This window comes from Emys orbicularis, chromosome 5 (assembly GCF_028017835.1).
Source record: "Emys orbicularis isolate rEmyOrb1 chromosome 5, rEmyOrb1.hap1, whole genome shotgun sequence".
NCBI lineage: Eukaryota > Metazoa > Chordata > Testudines > Emydidae > Emys > Emys orbicularis.
The window spans coordinates 29,460,638-29,473,976 of record NC_088687.1 but is presented as its reverse complement, the minus strand read 5'-3'; the positions used below and the strand labels follow the sequence as shown (position 1 = coordinate 29,473,976).

Sequence of the window (13,339 nt, the reverse complement as noted above, 5' to 3'; positions counted from 1 at the left end):
GGAACGGCTGCCGTATGAGGAGAGATTAATAAGACTGGGACTTTTCAGCTTGGAAAAGAGACGACTAAGGGGGGACATGATAGAGGTCTATAAAATCATGACTGGTGTGGAGAAAATAAATAAGGAAGTGTTATTTACTCCTTCTCATAACACAAGAAAAAGGGGTCACCAAATGAAATTAATAGGCAGCAGGTTAAAAACAAACAAAAGGATATATTTTTTCACACAATGCACAGTCAATCTGTGGAACTCCTTGCCAGAGGATGTTGTGAAGGCCAAGACTATAACAGGCTTAAAAAAAGAACTAGATAAGTTTATGGAGGATAGGTCCATCAATGGCTATTAGCCAGGATGGGCAGGGATGGTGTCCCTAGCCTCTGTTTGCCTGAAGCTGGGAGTGGGCAACAGAGGGTGGAGCTCTTGATGATTACCTGTTCTGTTCATTCCCCTGGGGCACCTGGCATTGGCTACTGTCAGAAGACAGGATACTGGGCTTAGATGTATCTTTGGCCTGACCCAGTATGGACTGGATACTTTTCTAAAAGATTTGCTCTAGGAATTACTTTGGGAAAATTTTATGGCCTGTGTTATACAGGAGGTGAGACTAGATTATCATAATGGTCCCTTCTGGCCTTGGAAACTACAAATCTATGAACGAAATTTATTTTTAAAATGATTATGATTTGACAAATACAACTCTTCCATGTAAACAAGACCTCAATTTAGGTCTAAGGTGTTAAAACCATATACAGTAATACCTGCTATTTATAAATACAACACAATATGCTACACACAGTATGTACCTGTTCTATGTTATCTATAAATTTATGTGCAACAAAAGTCATGCACTAATAAATTTCTATTACCGTCACATACACGATCCATACTGTGTGAACTGTGGCCAACTATGGTTCCTTTAGGAACTATGACCTCGTATTTCTCCCTGAGTTTTATAATCTATTGTGTTTGAAGTTAAACTTTCTTTGTATTGATTGTATTAAAACAAATAACATAATTCACTTTGTATCAATTACAAAAAAAGTTATGTTTATGGCACTCATGTAGTACAAAGTAAAATTGTGTGGGAAAAGAAATCAACAATGAACAGTCGTGGCATATGACTAATAACTCTACTTGCTGCTCAGTTGAGTTCCTTGCAATAGAGCACAGACCACATTTTAACTCAGAAATTGTTTCGTGAATCACCTATTCTCCTGTTCAAAACTGTACAGATCTATTGTGCAGAGGCCTGTAACCCTAAATGGGTCCCAGCTAACAGAAGTCCAACTCAGCCTGTTATATAAAATTGTTCATAAAAGTCAGCAAAAGTCGGAACCAAACAGAATGGCACAAACTGGATTTATTACATGATTAAAAGAACTATGATAGTGGTCTGCACGACTCCTGGGAAAGTCATGGGTTGGCATGAAAATGAGCTGAAAGACTGTAGAAATTGGAGGAAGAGGACTGGTGGACTGGAGGAAGCTAGATTCACCATAATGGCTGGCAGCCCCACTGTCTGCTGGGATCGTCAATGACACTGTTGGGCCTTCATCATACTGATCCTGAAAGATGTCCTGAACACACAGGGACAGAAAGAAGGAACCAGATGACATCACCACTTTCATTTGTTTCTCCTTTTTCTTGTCACTCTCCTTTTACCTTCTGTCTAAGGGTATGTCCACATTTTGAGCTGGAGGTGTAATTCCCATCTTGAGGAGACATACTTGTGCTAGCTCTGGGAGGGGCTAGCCACCCCAAGTATAATCCCATCCAAAATGCTGAAAACATCCCTGGGTGCACCCTCTGCTGCTATGCTATATTTTTACAGTGCTAGTTCCATCAGCTAGTGCAGATATGACTCCTCAGACAGGAAATTACACCCCCAACTCCAAGTGTAGATGTACCTTAAGAGTCTGGCTTAGCCATCAAAACAACTCCACCTTTTCAAACAATGCTGTGAGCCTGTGACCAGAAAGACAGCTAAAAGCAGAAGCTGCATTTTCTCTTGGGGGGGGGGGGGGAAGTGTGAGAGAAAAAGAGAGAGAAAACAGGACTGAACTCCAACAACAACAGTTTCAGACCATCTAAATTAACATTAAAAAAGCATCCAATAGGTAATACCATTTAAAAGACTGTCAGAGTTTTCTCTGTATAAAAGACTATATGCATCTAAAAGGAAAGGGAATAAGGGACATTGTTAAAAACGAAAGCTTTATTTAATACTTTACATTTCAAATGCTTTAACTGATTTTTCTTCTTTTTCTAGCTCTAATAAAAAGTTTAAAATATTAATGGTGCTTGTTACAATGGAAGTGGCCATCAATACCTTGACACAAAAGCCTGGATCATACATAACTGCTTAACGTTGTAACAGTGAGGAAGGGTTTCATTAAAATGTTATACTTTGCTGGTCCCTAGACACCGACACCCCCTTGTCAAAACAACAGACCATCTCCCTTCTCATTCACGATCATGCAAGATCACTGTTGCAGCTCCCTACAGCCAAGGCCAGATTTCCAATTAGGCACATGCCTGGAGCACCGGCATCCTACGGGCGCCTAAAAGTTAAAAGTGGGTTAGAAGTTTCATTTTTTACTGAATACAGGAAGGTCAATTGTGGACAGGGGGTGCTGAAGATGCTGTGCCTAGGACACGTAAACTGTAAATCCGGCCCTGCCTACAGCCATTGCTTAGATAAGGTGACAGGAACATTTTTAATATGGTTTTGGCTTTTATTGGAATTTAGAAGCTAGAAATAAGGAGTAGCAAGTTGCACCATATAACCATTCAGCTCTCAGGCATATGATCTGGTGGCCGCCACCACCAGCAGTGTGTGGACTAAGTTTGGGAAATCTAGGGAAGAATATTAAAACGGTGACAAGAAAAATAAAATAGCCCCAGTGTCCAGTGGGGCCTTCAGATTACAATATATTACATTCTGAGTGTCAGGGCCACATTCTGCCCTACAGCAGGACGTGAATCGCTTCCCCTGAACTCGGTAGGAGTTAGCTCGATCCTGCAGGGAAGGGCTCTGGCGCTTTGTCTTTAGTTCTGTGTTCCTACTGGCAGTGCTGGAATATAAAAATTCAGCCTCCCTTCGCTCACACACACGCGCCTCTAAGAAACGCTCACGCCGCCGCTCAGCCTCACGTACACAGCCCTAGCCACCTCCCTCTCCTCAGCCAGACGCACGCCCAGGCTGGGTCCTTCCGCCCGCAGACACGTGCTGCCCCGCTCTGCCTCACGCAGGCAGGCAGCCAGCCCCACGGGTCCCAGCCCCACGCCCTTCCCCACCCCGTGCTGGCGCTCGCCGCCTCCCCCAGGCCCCGTGACCGCACAGACCCGCCCTGCCAGGCAGCGGCCGCGGCGGGCATTGTGCGGCGGAGCGGCGCGCTGGGGCTCGCCCCCCGCCCGGGCAGAGGCGGCGGCGCTGAGGGCCAGGCTGCCCCCGGGAGCAGGGGGCGCTGGTGTCGGAGGGGAATGGGCTCCATGGCGGGGCTGCTGCCGCCCGGAGACTGCGGGTGCGATGGGGACGCGGAAGCTGCGGGAGCCCGGCACAGACGCCGGCAGCCAGAGGAGCGGGTCAGTTTCACCTTCCCCGCCTCGGGGACAGGGTAGGGCAGCCGCGCCCCAGAGCAACAGGCACCAGCTGCTAACAGAGACAGCAGCCGCTGGTCTCTTCCCCCAGCGCCATGGGGGGGCTGTCCCCGGGGCGGGGGGGGGGGCTGTCCCCGGGGAGGGGGCAGCGCCATGGGGGGGGGGCTGTCCCCGGGGAGGGGGCAGCGCCATGGGGGGGAAGGGGGCAGTGCCGTGGGGGGGTTGTCCCTGGGGCGGGGGGCAGTGCCATGAGGGGGCTGTACCTGGGGGTATGGGGTAGCGCCATGGGGGGGGGCTGATCTGGGGCCGGGGGAGCGGGCAGTGCTATGGGGGGGCAACATCATGGGGGGGCTGTACCCGGGGCTAACCCTGGTGCAGGTTGGTGTTTCTCCACTCTCCCCGCAGCAACAAGTGCAGCACCAGGCACAGGCAGACCCAGCAGGGTCACCCCGTGCACGGCTGTACCAGGGAGGAGGCACGGTCCCGCCCAGGACCATGGGGCAATGCAGCCCAAGTGCCTGGCCGCAGGGGTATATGGCCTCCGCCCCACAGTGAAGGGGGTGGGTACAGCAGGTAGCACCTAGAGGTGGAGCGGTGGGCTCCGGGGCGAAGCGGGGAGCAGCTGTGCCTCGAGACCTTTGGATAGGGGCGGCTGCGCGGTGCAGGGGCGGCTGCGCGGTGGGTGTGTTGGGTGCTACGGTCTCCGGACTGCACACCAGAGGAATGGCCTGCCACGAGGACCAGCTCGGGCCGGAGTCGCAGCACTGTCCATGGCAGGAGCAGGCAGGTTGCGATGTCCAACCCCAAGAAGATACCCGCTGTCCGGGTTTTCACGTGTCCAGGTTTCAGTGCAAAGGAGCCAGGGAAGCATAGGGCTTGGAGCAATGGTGGTTGAGGTACTGGTGAGTGTGCTGGACCTCAGTATGCAAGTCACCTGGCAGCCTGGTGCTTTGGTCACCAGGTCTGGAAAAGGGAGAGGATGTGGGACCTTTCTGATGAGCTGGGATTAGCTATTTAAGGGGTGTCAAGATTTTGGTATCTCCCCTGCAGATTTATAAATTATATCAGATTCATCACTTTTTATCTCCCTATCTCAATAAGATCTTCAGTCACTCCATCTTAAGCAGGAAAACTGCAAACGAGATTTAATAGTATCCAGCTTTAGAGTATGGATCATTAAAAAATAGTACAGTTTTTGTATTGTGTAAGCCATCAAAATAAATTTTCTGTGGTTCCTGCAGCCTTGCACACAACTTCCTCAGTTAGCAATTTCAGTTCGGGACTGGTCTGAACTGCAAGAGAAAATTGAGGAGCAACCAAATACATTAAAGACTCAAAAAGACATTACAATAATACAAAGTGCATGAGAGGCAGTAAGTGTATATTGATAAACTACTATTAAAAAAAATTAGGTGATCTACTTGAAATTCATTCTTGAGGTAAAAGATGATTATGCAACCACTTATTATAACAAACGTATAACAAACAATTCAAATTGTATTTTATAGGACTGCAGATTTTTAACCTGCAGTTAATCATGGTCAACAACATCCCTCCATAAAATGCAGTTACATAGCACAGTAACATTTATTATGCCCTCTAATAGTCAGAATCACTTATGTGGTGAGGTGGCATTGTTTCCCCCACTCCTTTAATAAGAGAAATCCGATTTGGTGAGGAGGAATGTTTAGAATAATTATTGATATCTTCACAATGGTTCCAGTCCTGCATCAGGCTCTACTAGTGCATACCCACCTGAATGCAGAGTTCTGTGCTAATGGACTGGAGGCTTTAGACTTAGATCTGCTGCTGACTTTAGATGTTGGTCTTGACAACAAAAACCTGTAAAACAAAGTGTTGCACTTCCAAAAACAGTCTCACATCAATATTTCGTTGAGTTGCCCCAATTAATTAGAAGGACTTTTTAAAATGTCCTTTCATCTGTTAATAGCAATGTAGTATGCAGTATTGTAGCCATGTTGTCTCAGGATATTAGAGAGACAAGGGGGACTGACAGCTGGAGTTGCCGAGCTTCCTGCAGCCAGAGGTGGGTCTGACCTGCCCTGGAAGCAGCCCCTACTGGAGAAGAGGAAGTCTTGTCTCTCCCCATTCCCACCAGGACTAGCAGCTGGAACTCTGCGCAGGGAAGGAGCCCCCAGCTGGGCGCCAGATGTCACAGGGGAGATGAGATTTCATTGTCCGTGATGCGTTTTTCACGGCTTTGCATTTGGTAGTGCCCTAATAATCACATTTTACATAGTGGCAAAATGTTTGGGTTGCAGGCTCTGTAGATGATTCAAGCAAAGAACAGTGTTCATTACACATTTACAATATTATGAATATATTTGTATTTACATAAGAACGGCCCTACTGGGTCAGACGAAAGGTCCATCTAGCCCAGTATCCTGTCTTCCGACAGTGACCAATGCCAGATGCCCCAGAGGGAATGAACAGAACAAGTAATCATCAAGTGATTCATCCTGTCGCTCATTCCAAGCTTCTGGCAAACAGAGGTTACGGTCACCATTCCTGCCCATCCTGGCTAATAGCCATTGATGGATCTATCCTCCATGAATTTATCTAGTTCTTTTTTGAACCCTGTTATGGTCTTTGCCTTCACAGCATCCTCTGGCAAGGAGTTCCAGAGGTTGACTGTGCATTGTGTGAAGAAATACTTCCTTTTATGTGTTTTAAACCTGCTGCCTATTAATTTCATTTGGTGACCCCTAGTTCTTGAGTTATGAGAAGTAGTAAACAACACTTCCTTATCTACTTTCTCTACACCAGTCATGATTTTATAGACCTCAATCTTAGCCGACTCTTTTCCAAGCTGAAAGTCCCAGTCTTATTAATCTCTCCTCATACGGAAGCCGTTCCATATCCCTAATCATTTTTGTTGCCGTTTTCTGAACCTTTTCCAATTCCAATATATCTTTTTTGAGATGGGGTGACCACATCTGCACACAGTATTCAAGATGTGGGCGTACCATGGATTTATATAGAGGCAACATGATATTTTCTGTCCTATTATCTATCCCTTTCTTAATTATTCCCAGCATTCTGTTCGCTTTTTTGACTGCCGCTGCACATTGAGTGGATGTTTTCAGAGAGCTATCGCAATGACTTCAAGATCTCTTTCTTGAGTGGTAACAGCTAATTTAGACCCCATCATTTTATATGTGTAGTTGGGATTATGCTTTCCAATGTGCATTACTTTGCATTTATCAACATTAAATTTCATCTGCCATTTTGTTGCCCAGTCACCCAGTTTTGAGAGATCCTTTTGTAGCTCTTCACAGTCTGCCTGGGTCTTAACTATCTTGAGTTGTTTTGTATCATCTGCAAATTTTGCTACCTCACTGTTTACCCCTTTTTCCAGATCATTTATGAATATGTTGAAGAGGACTGGTCCCAGAACAGACCCTTGGGGGACAGCACTATTTACCTCTCTCCATTCCGAAAACTGACCATTTATTCCTACCCTTTGTTCCTAACCAGTTACCAATCCATGAGAGGACCTTCCCTCTTCTCCCATGACAGCTTATTTTGCTTAAGAGCCTTTGGTGAGGGACCTTGTCAAAGGCTTTCTGTACACTATGTACAGAAATCTAAGTACACTATATCCAGTGGATCCCCTTGGTCCACATGCTTGTTGACCCCCTCAAAGAATTCTAGTAGATTGGCGAGGCATGATTTCCCTTTACTAAAACCATATTGACTCTTCCTCAACAAATTATGTTCCTCTACATGTCTGACAATATTGTTCTTTATTATAGTTTCAACCGGTTTGCCGGGTACTGAAGTCAGGTTTACAGGCCTATAATTGCCGGGATCACCTCTGGAGCCCTTTTTAAAATTTGGCGTAACATTAGCTATCCTCCAGTCATCTGGTACAGAAGCTGATTTAAACGATAGGTTACAGACTACCGTTAGTAGTTCTGCAATTTCACATTTGAGTTCCTTCAGAACTCTTGGGCAAATACTATCTGGTCCTGGTGACTTATTACTGTTTAATTTATCAATTTGTTCCAAAACCTCCTCTGATACCTCAATTTGGGACAGTTCCTCAGATCTGGCACTTAAAAAGAATGGCTCAGGTTTGGGAATCTCCCTCACATCCTCAGCCATGAAGACCTATGCAAAGAATTCATTTAAGTTTCTCCACAATGCCCTTCTCGTCCTTGAGTGCTCCTTTAGCATCTCGATCGTCCAGTGGCCCCACCGGTTGTTTAGCAGGCTTCCTGCTTCTGATGTACTTAAAAAAAAATTGCAATTACTTTTTGAGTCTTTGGCTAACTGTTCCTCAAATTATTTTTTGGCCTTCCTAACTGTATTTTTACACTTCATTTGCCAGTGTTTATGCTCCTTTCTATTTTCCTCACAAGGATTTAACTTCCACTTTTTAAAGGATGCTTTTTTGCCTCTCACTGCTTTTTACTTTGTTGTTTAGCCACGGTGGCTCTTTTTTTTGTTCTCTTACTATGTTTTTTAATTTGGGGTATACATTTGAGTCTCTATTATGGTGTCTTTAAAAAGTTTCCACGCAGCTTGCAGAGATTTCACTTTTGGTGCTGTACCCTTTAATTTCTGTTTAACTAACCACCTCATTTTTGTGTAGTTCCCCTTTCTGAAATTGGTGGTCCCCGGCCGATGGGAGCTGTGGGGCGGTGTGCGGAGCGGAGCCTGGCTGCCCATACGCGTAGGAGCCGGAGGGGGGACATGCCGCTGCTTCCGGGAGCCACGCAGAGTGGCCTCTGACCCTACTCCCCAGCTGAAGTGGGACAAGCCCCAGACCCCACTCCCCAGCAAGAGCTCGAGGGCTGGATTAAAACGGCCCGCGGGTCGTACTTTGCCCACCCCTGTTCTAAAGAGATCAAACTGAAGCATCGATAGTGGCCTAATTATATTGTCCTGTTTATTCTCACAGCCTAGTTCATTAAATGACCATGAAGTCCTATGTAGTTCAGGAACAAGCTGTTGACATAATGTGTTTTCCTATGTTCCATTTTCCTGTCTTAAAAGCAAATCTTGCTGTGCTATTTAAAGAAGAGGGGAGGCTCCATGGTGCAAAAGGAGAAATAAGGGGCCAGATTCTGCTCATTTATACTGGTGTAAATCCACTGACTTCAGTAGAGTTACACTGGACTAATACCAGTTGTATATGAGAGCAAATTTTGGCCCAAGGCCTTCATGAAGGCTTTTAGTTGGCCCAGGCTCTGAATCTCATCACCTCACCATGTTTTTCCATATCCACTTGGAACAGACCCAACCTGTGTAGGGTCAGACCAAATGGATTTGTGCTGAAATAATACACTTTCTCCTTAGTAATTATTATTACTAAAACCTCCTCTAATTGTTTCAGTCATAAGCTCCTTTAATATTTATCTTCCTATTGAGTAATAGTACTCTTTTTTCATTGGGATATCAGTCTGTTTAAGAAATCCCAAACCCTTAGACTTTAAAATTCTATTTAAGCCTGTTAATAAGATGATACCAGTAAGAGATCACTTAGTGAAATTAATGACAGGTAAACTTAAAAAGAATAAAACAAAATGCCATTTCGTGTAATGTATAGTCACTGCGAAATTCATTTTTGCAGGAGATCACAGATAATTAGTGCTGTGACTGGATTTAAAAAGGGGATGGGATAATTTTATTACTAATATCCTTTGTAATTATGTATGGTAAGATAAGGGTAATCTACTCTCATGCTCCAGGGAGTAAAATAAGCACTGCAGGGTTCCAGAAAGCACTCTTTCCCATCCACATATTGTATTTCATAATTGGCATATGCATTACGTGTATGGGGGTGATGGAGGATTTACATCCTTCAGAAATACTGGATATAGGTCATTTTCTATACTTGAGAACCAATGATCTTACACGTTAATTTCCTTGTGTACTAAATACTGATTGTTATTAAACGGAAAAATGCATTGTCCATAGTATTAATGGACCCATAGAACCTAACAAAACTGAAACTGGTTTTAGTTCCCTATCCCATTCCATAAAATAGGTTAGCCTTTATCAGATTATTACTAGGGATGTCAAGCGATTAAAAAAATTAATCGTGAATAATCACGCGATTAAAAAAATTAATCGCGATTAGTAGATCATTTATTTAAATGTTTTTGGATGTTTTCTACATTTTCAAATATATTGATTTCAATTACAGCACAATACAAAGTGTACCGTACTCACTTTATAATTATTTTTTATTACAAGTATTTGCACTGTAAAAAAACAAAAGAAATAGTATTTTTCAATTCACCTAATACAAGTACACCTCTACCCCGATATAACGCTGCCCTTGGGAGCCAAAAAATCTTACCGTGTTATAGGTGAACCACGTTATATTGAACTTGCTTTGATCTGCTGGAGCGCACAACCTCGCCCCCCCAGAACGCTGCTTTACGTTCAATCCAAATTCGTGTTATATCGGGTCGCGTTTTATCGGGGTAGAGGTGTACTATAGTACAATCTCTTTGTCATGAAAGTTGAACTGACAAATGTAGAATTATGTACAAAAAATGCATTCAAAAATAAAACTGTAAAATTTTAGATCCTTCAAGTCCACTCAGTCCTACTTCTTGTTCAGCCAAACACTCAAAAAAGTTTGTTTACATTTGCAGGAGATAATGCTGCCCGCTTCTTGTTTACAATGTCACCTGAAAGTGAGAACAGGCATCCTCATGGCACAGTTGTAGCCGGTGTCACAAGTTATTTACGTGCCAGATGCGCTAAAGAGTCGTATGTCCCTTCATGCTTCAACCACCATTCCAGGGGAAAAGCGTCCATGCTGATGATGGGTTCTGCTCGATAACAATACAAAGCAGTGGAGACCAACACATGTTCATTTTCATTATCTGGGTCAGATGCCACCAGCAAAAGGTTGATTTTCTTTTTTGGTCGTTCGTGTTCTGTAGTTTCTGCATCGGAGGGTTGCTCTTTTAAGAATTCTGAAAGCATCCTCCACACCTCATCCCTCTTAGATTTTAGAAGGCACTTCAGATTCTTAAACCTTGGGTCGAGTGCTGTAGCTATCTTTAGAAATCTCACATTGGTACCTTCTTTGTGTTTTGTCAAATCTGCCGCGAAAGTGTTCCTAAAATGAATAACGTGCTGGGTCATCATCCGAGACTGCTAGAACATGAAATATATGGCAGAATGCGGGTAAAACAGAGCAGGGATCATACAGTTCTCCCCCCGAGGAGTTCAGTCACAAGTCTAATTAAAGCATTATTTTTTTAATGAGCATCATCAGCATGGAAGCATGTCCTCTGGAATGGTGGCCAAAGCATGAAGGGACATACGAATGTTTAGCATATCTGGCAGCTACAAAAGTGCCATGCAAATGCCTGTTCTCACTTTCTGGTGACACTGTAAATAAGAAGAGGGCAGCGTTATCTCCTATAAATGTAAAAAAACTTGTTTCTCTTAGCGATTGGCTGAACAAGAAGTAGGACTTGTACCAAAAACTCTTTGTCTCTGCTCAGAGTAGTCCAGGTTTAAAGTCTTGCCTCACTATCATACCTGGGAGGAAATTCTGGTCCCATTGAAATCAATGGCAAAATTCCCATTGACCTCATTGAGACCAGGATTTTCACTCTTGGTTAGATGTAATGAGGTATAGGTAGCTTCTCCTTTAGCTCAGCCACATGATCACAAGCCTGAGTTTCCTCAGCCATCCAGACAGCTAAGCCAAAAATCTGACTTCCTCCCAAATATAGTATGTGGTATAGATGCAAGAATTAATGTGTGGCATTTATGCACATAAAGTAGTTAACTGGTCCAGGCACACAATTGTACCAAATTTAGCATGTCATTTTTTAACAGTATTTTATTTCCGAAAGCATGTTTCTTCTTGGTGTTTTCCTTGGAGAATTTTTTTTAGAGGCAGAGATATTTCAGGTTATAAACGCAGCTATTATTTGGTCAGCCTGTTTAGGTTTTGAAGCTCTGAAATTTTTAAAGAAGATTTCAACAAGCATTTTTCAAGTATGGAAATAACAGAAGCTAAGTCAAAGAAGATAATTTCAGTGACTACAGATGTGGCCTCTACATTTTGCTTTTGCATGATAGCAGCACTGGCAACTTCTGCCTTCCAGGCTATTTTATAGGTCTCTGGTGTTTTAAGTTCACTCTTATCTTGCTGTCTCCAACTCATGTCAACTTGACAGAGGCCTGTGTTGTGTCAGCCCGCTCTTAGACATTTCATCATTCACAAAACTGCAGGATCAATGGACACTGATAGTTTTCCTCTCTCCACCAGAGGCAATGACTACATCATTTAAATCATAAACTACCAGAGGATCAGCGTGTTTTCAAAAGCAAACTTCTACCCTTAAGAATAGAAATTGTGGTGCCTCAAGTACTATTTCTGGTTTATTCCAGACCCAGTTAAATATAAAACCTAACAGTCTCTCTCTTTCTCGTCTGCAGTATATGGGTTTATCTCTCTGCCCAATTAATACTATATCTAGTCAGACATCTTTTAAAAGTTTTGACTGGAACATTTCCAATACACATTTTAAAGTTGTTTTTGGTTAAAGGGTCGAAGGCTAGAATACTTTAAAGGGGTCTTTCAGTTAACAGAGGACCTTGATTTCTTGGCAGTTATGCACATAGACAGAATTACGGTACTGGAAAATTGGTGAAAATATGTTCTCATGCATATTTTCCACTAGTTGAATGCTACTTAATTTTACAGAATTCCTACCAAAATTCTAGTGTCCTGATTACTTATTCTTAAAATGGGATTCAGCAGTGGCAGGGAAAAGGGGGAATTCACCTCACCCATTCACTAGAACTCATACAGCATTACATATTGGAAATTACAGACAGTAGGTTATAGCCCAGTTTTGCTCTAAATTACATCAGTGTAACTGTAATAGTAGACAATTGTACTTCAAGTATATCTGAGGGCAGAACTGTGCCTTTATATATTAAACAGTTTTCCAGTCAGTAGTCCAGTATAGTTTCTCCCTTCTCTGAAATGTTTTCTTTTAAATAACACTTTTTTTAAATGCCTCAAGCATATTTGGAGATGTTTAAATACAACAGGGGTCGGCAACGTTCAGCACACGGCTCGCCAGGGTAAGCACCCTGGCGGGCCGGGCCAGTTTTATTTACCTGCTGACGCGGCAGGTTTGGCCGATCGCGGCCCCCACTGGCCACGGTTCGCCGTCCCGGGCCAATGGGGGCGGCGAGAAGCCGCGGCCAGCACATCGCTCGCCCGCGCCGCTTCTCGCCGCCCCCATTGGCCCGGGACGGCGAACCGCGGCCCGATCGGCCGAACCTGCCGCGTCAGCAGGTAAATAAAACTGGCCCGGCCCACCAGGGTGCTTACCCTGGCGAGCCGCGTGCCGAACGTTGCCGACCCCTGAAATACAAGAAAAGGTTTCATAAAGAAAGGACAGGCACAAAAGGGACTGAAGTCAAATATATACAAAATAATATGGATGGGATAAATTTCTAATAGCAATAGAGGCATCTTAGTATAGTTTGAAAGAGAAGGAAGATGCATCTAAAAGAGAAACATGGAGCGCAACTTCTAAAATGGTTTTCCTTCTTGCTGTCTTAAAATTTCCTGGGTTTTGTTTTTGCCTTATTTTAATGTTTTATGTGATGCAACATGATGATAAATCATAGGGTAGGCTGGGTAGGTCTTGCTTTGTGTTTTCATAAAATATTATTTTCATCTAAATTCATTATAGTATACTATTTCACAAAGATCTGG

The 13,339-nt window shown here is 43.8% G+C and overlaps 1 protein-coding gene across 1 annotated transcript in view; it reads left to right on the top strand.

Moving 5' to 3' along the window:
* The first annotated feature begins 3,492 nt into the window (after positions 1-3,492).
* FAM241A (family with sequence similarity 241 member A) overlaps positions 3,493-13,339 on the top strand; it is a 28,907-nt gene continuing 19,060 nt past the window's right edge. Inside the window, exon 1 of the mRNA XM_065405158.1 lies at positions 3,493-3,585. Within this exon, the coding sequence (XP_065261230.1) occupies positions 3,493-3,585 (93 nt within the window). The remainder of the gene's footprint in view (positions 3,586-13,339) is intronic.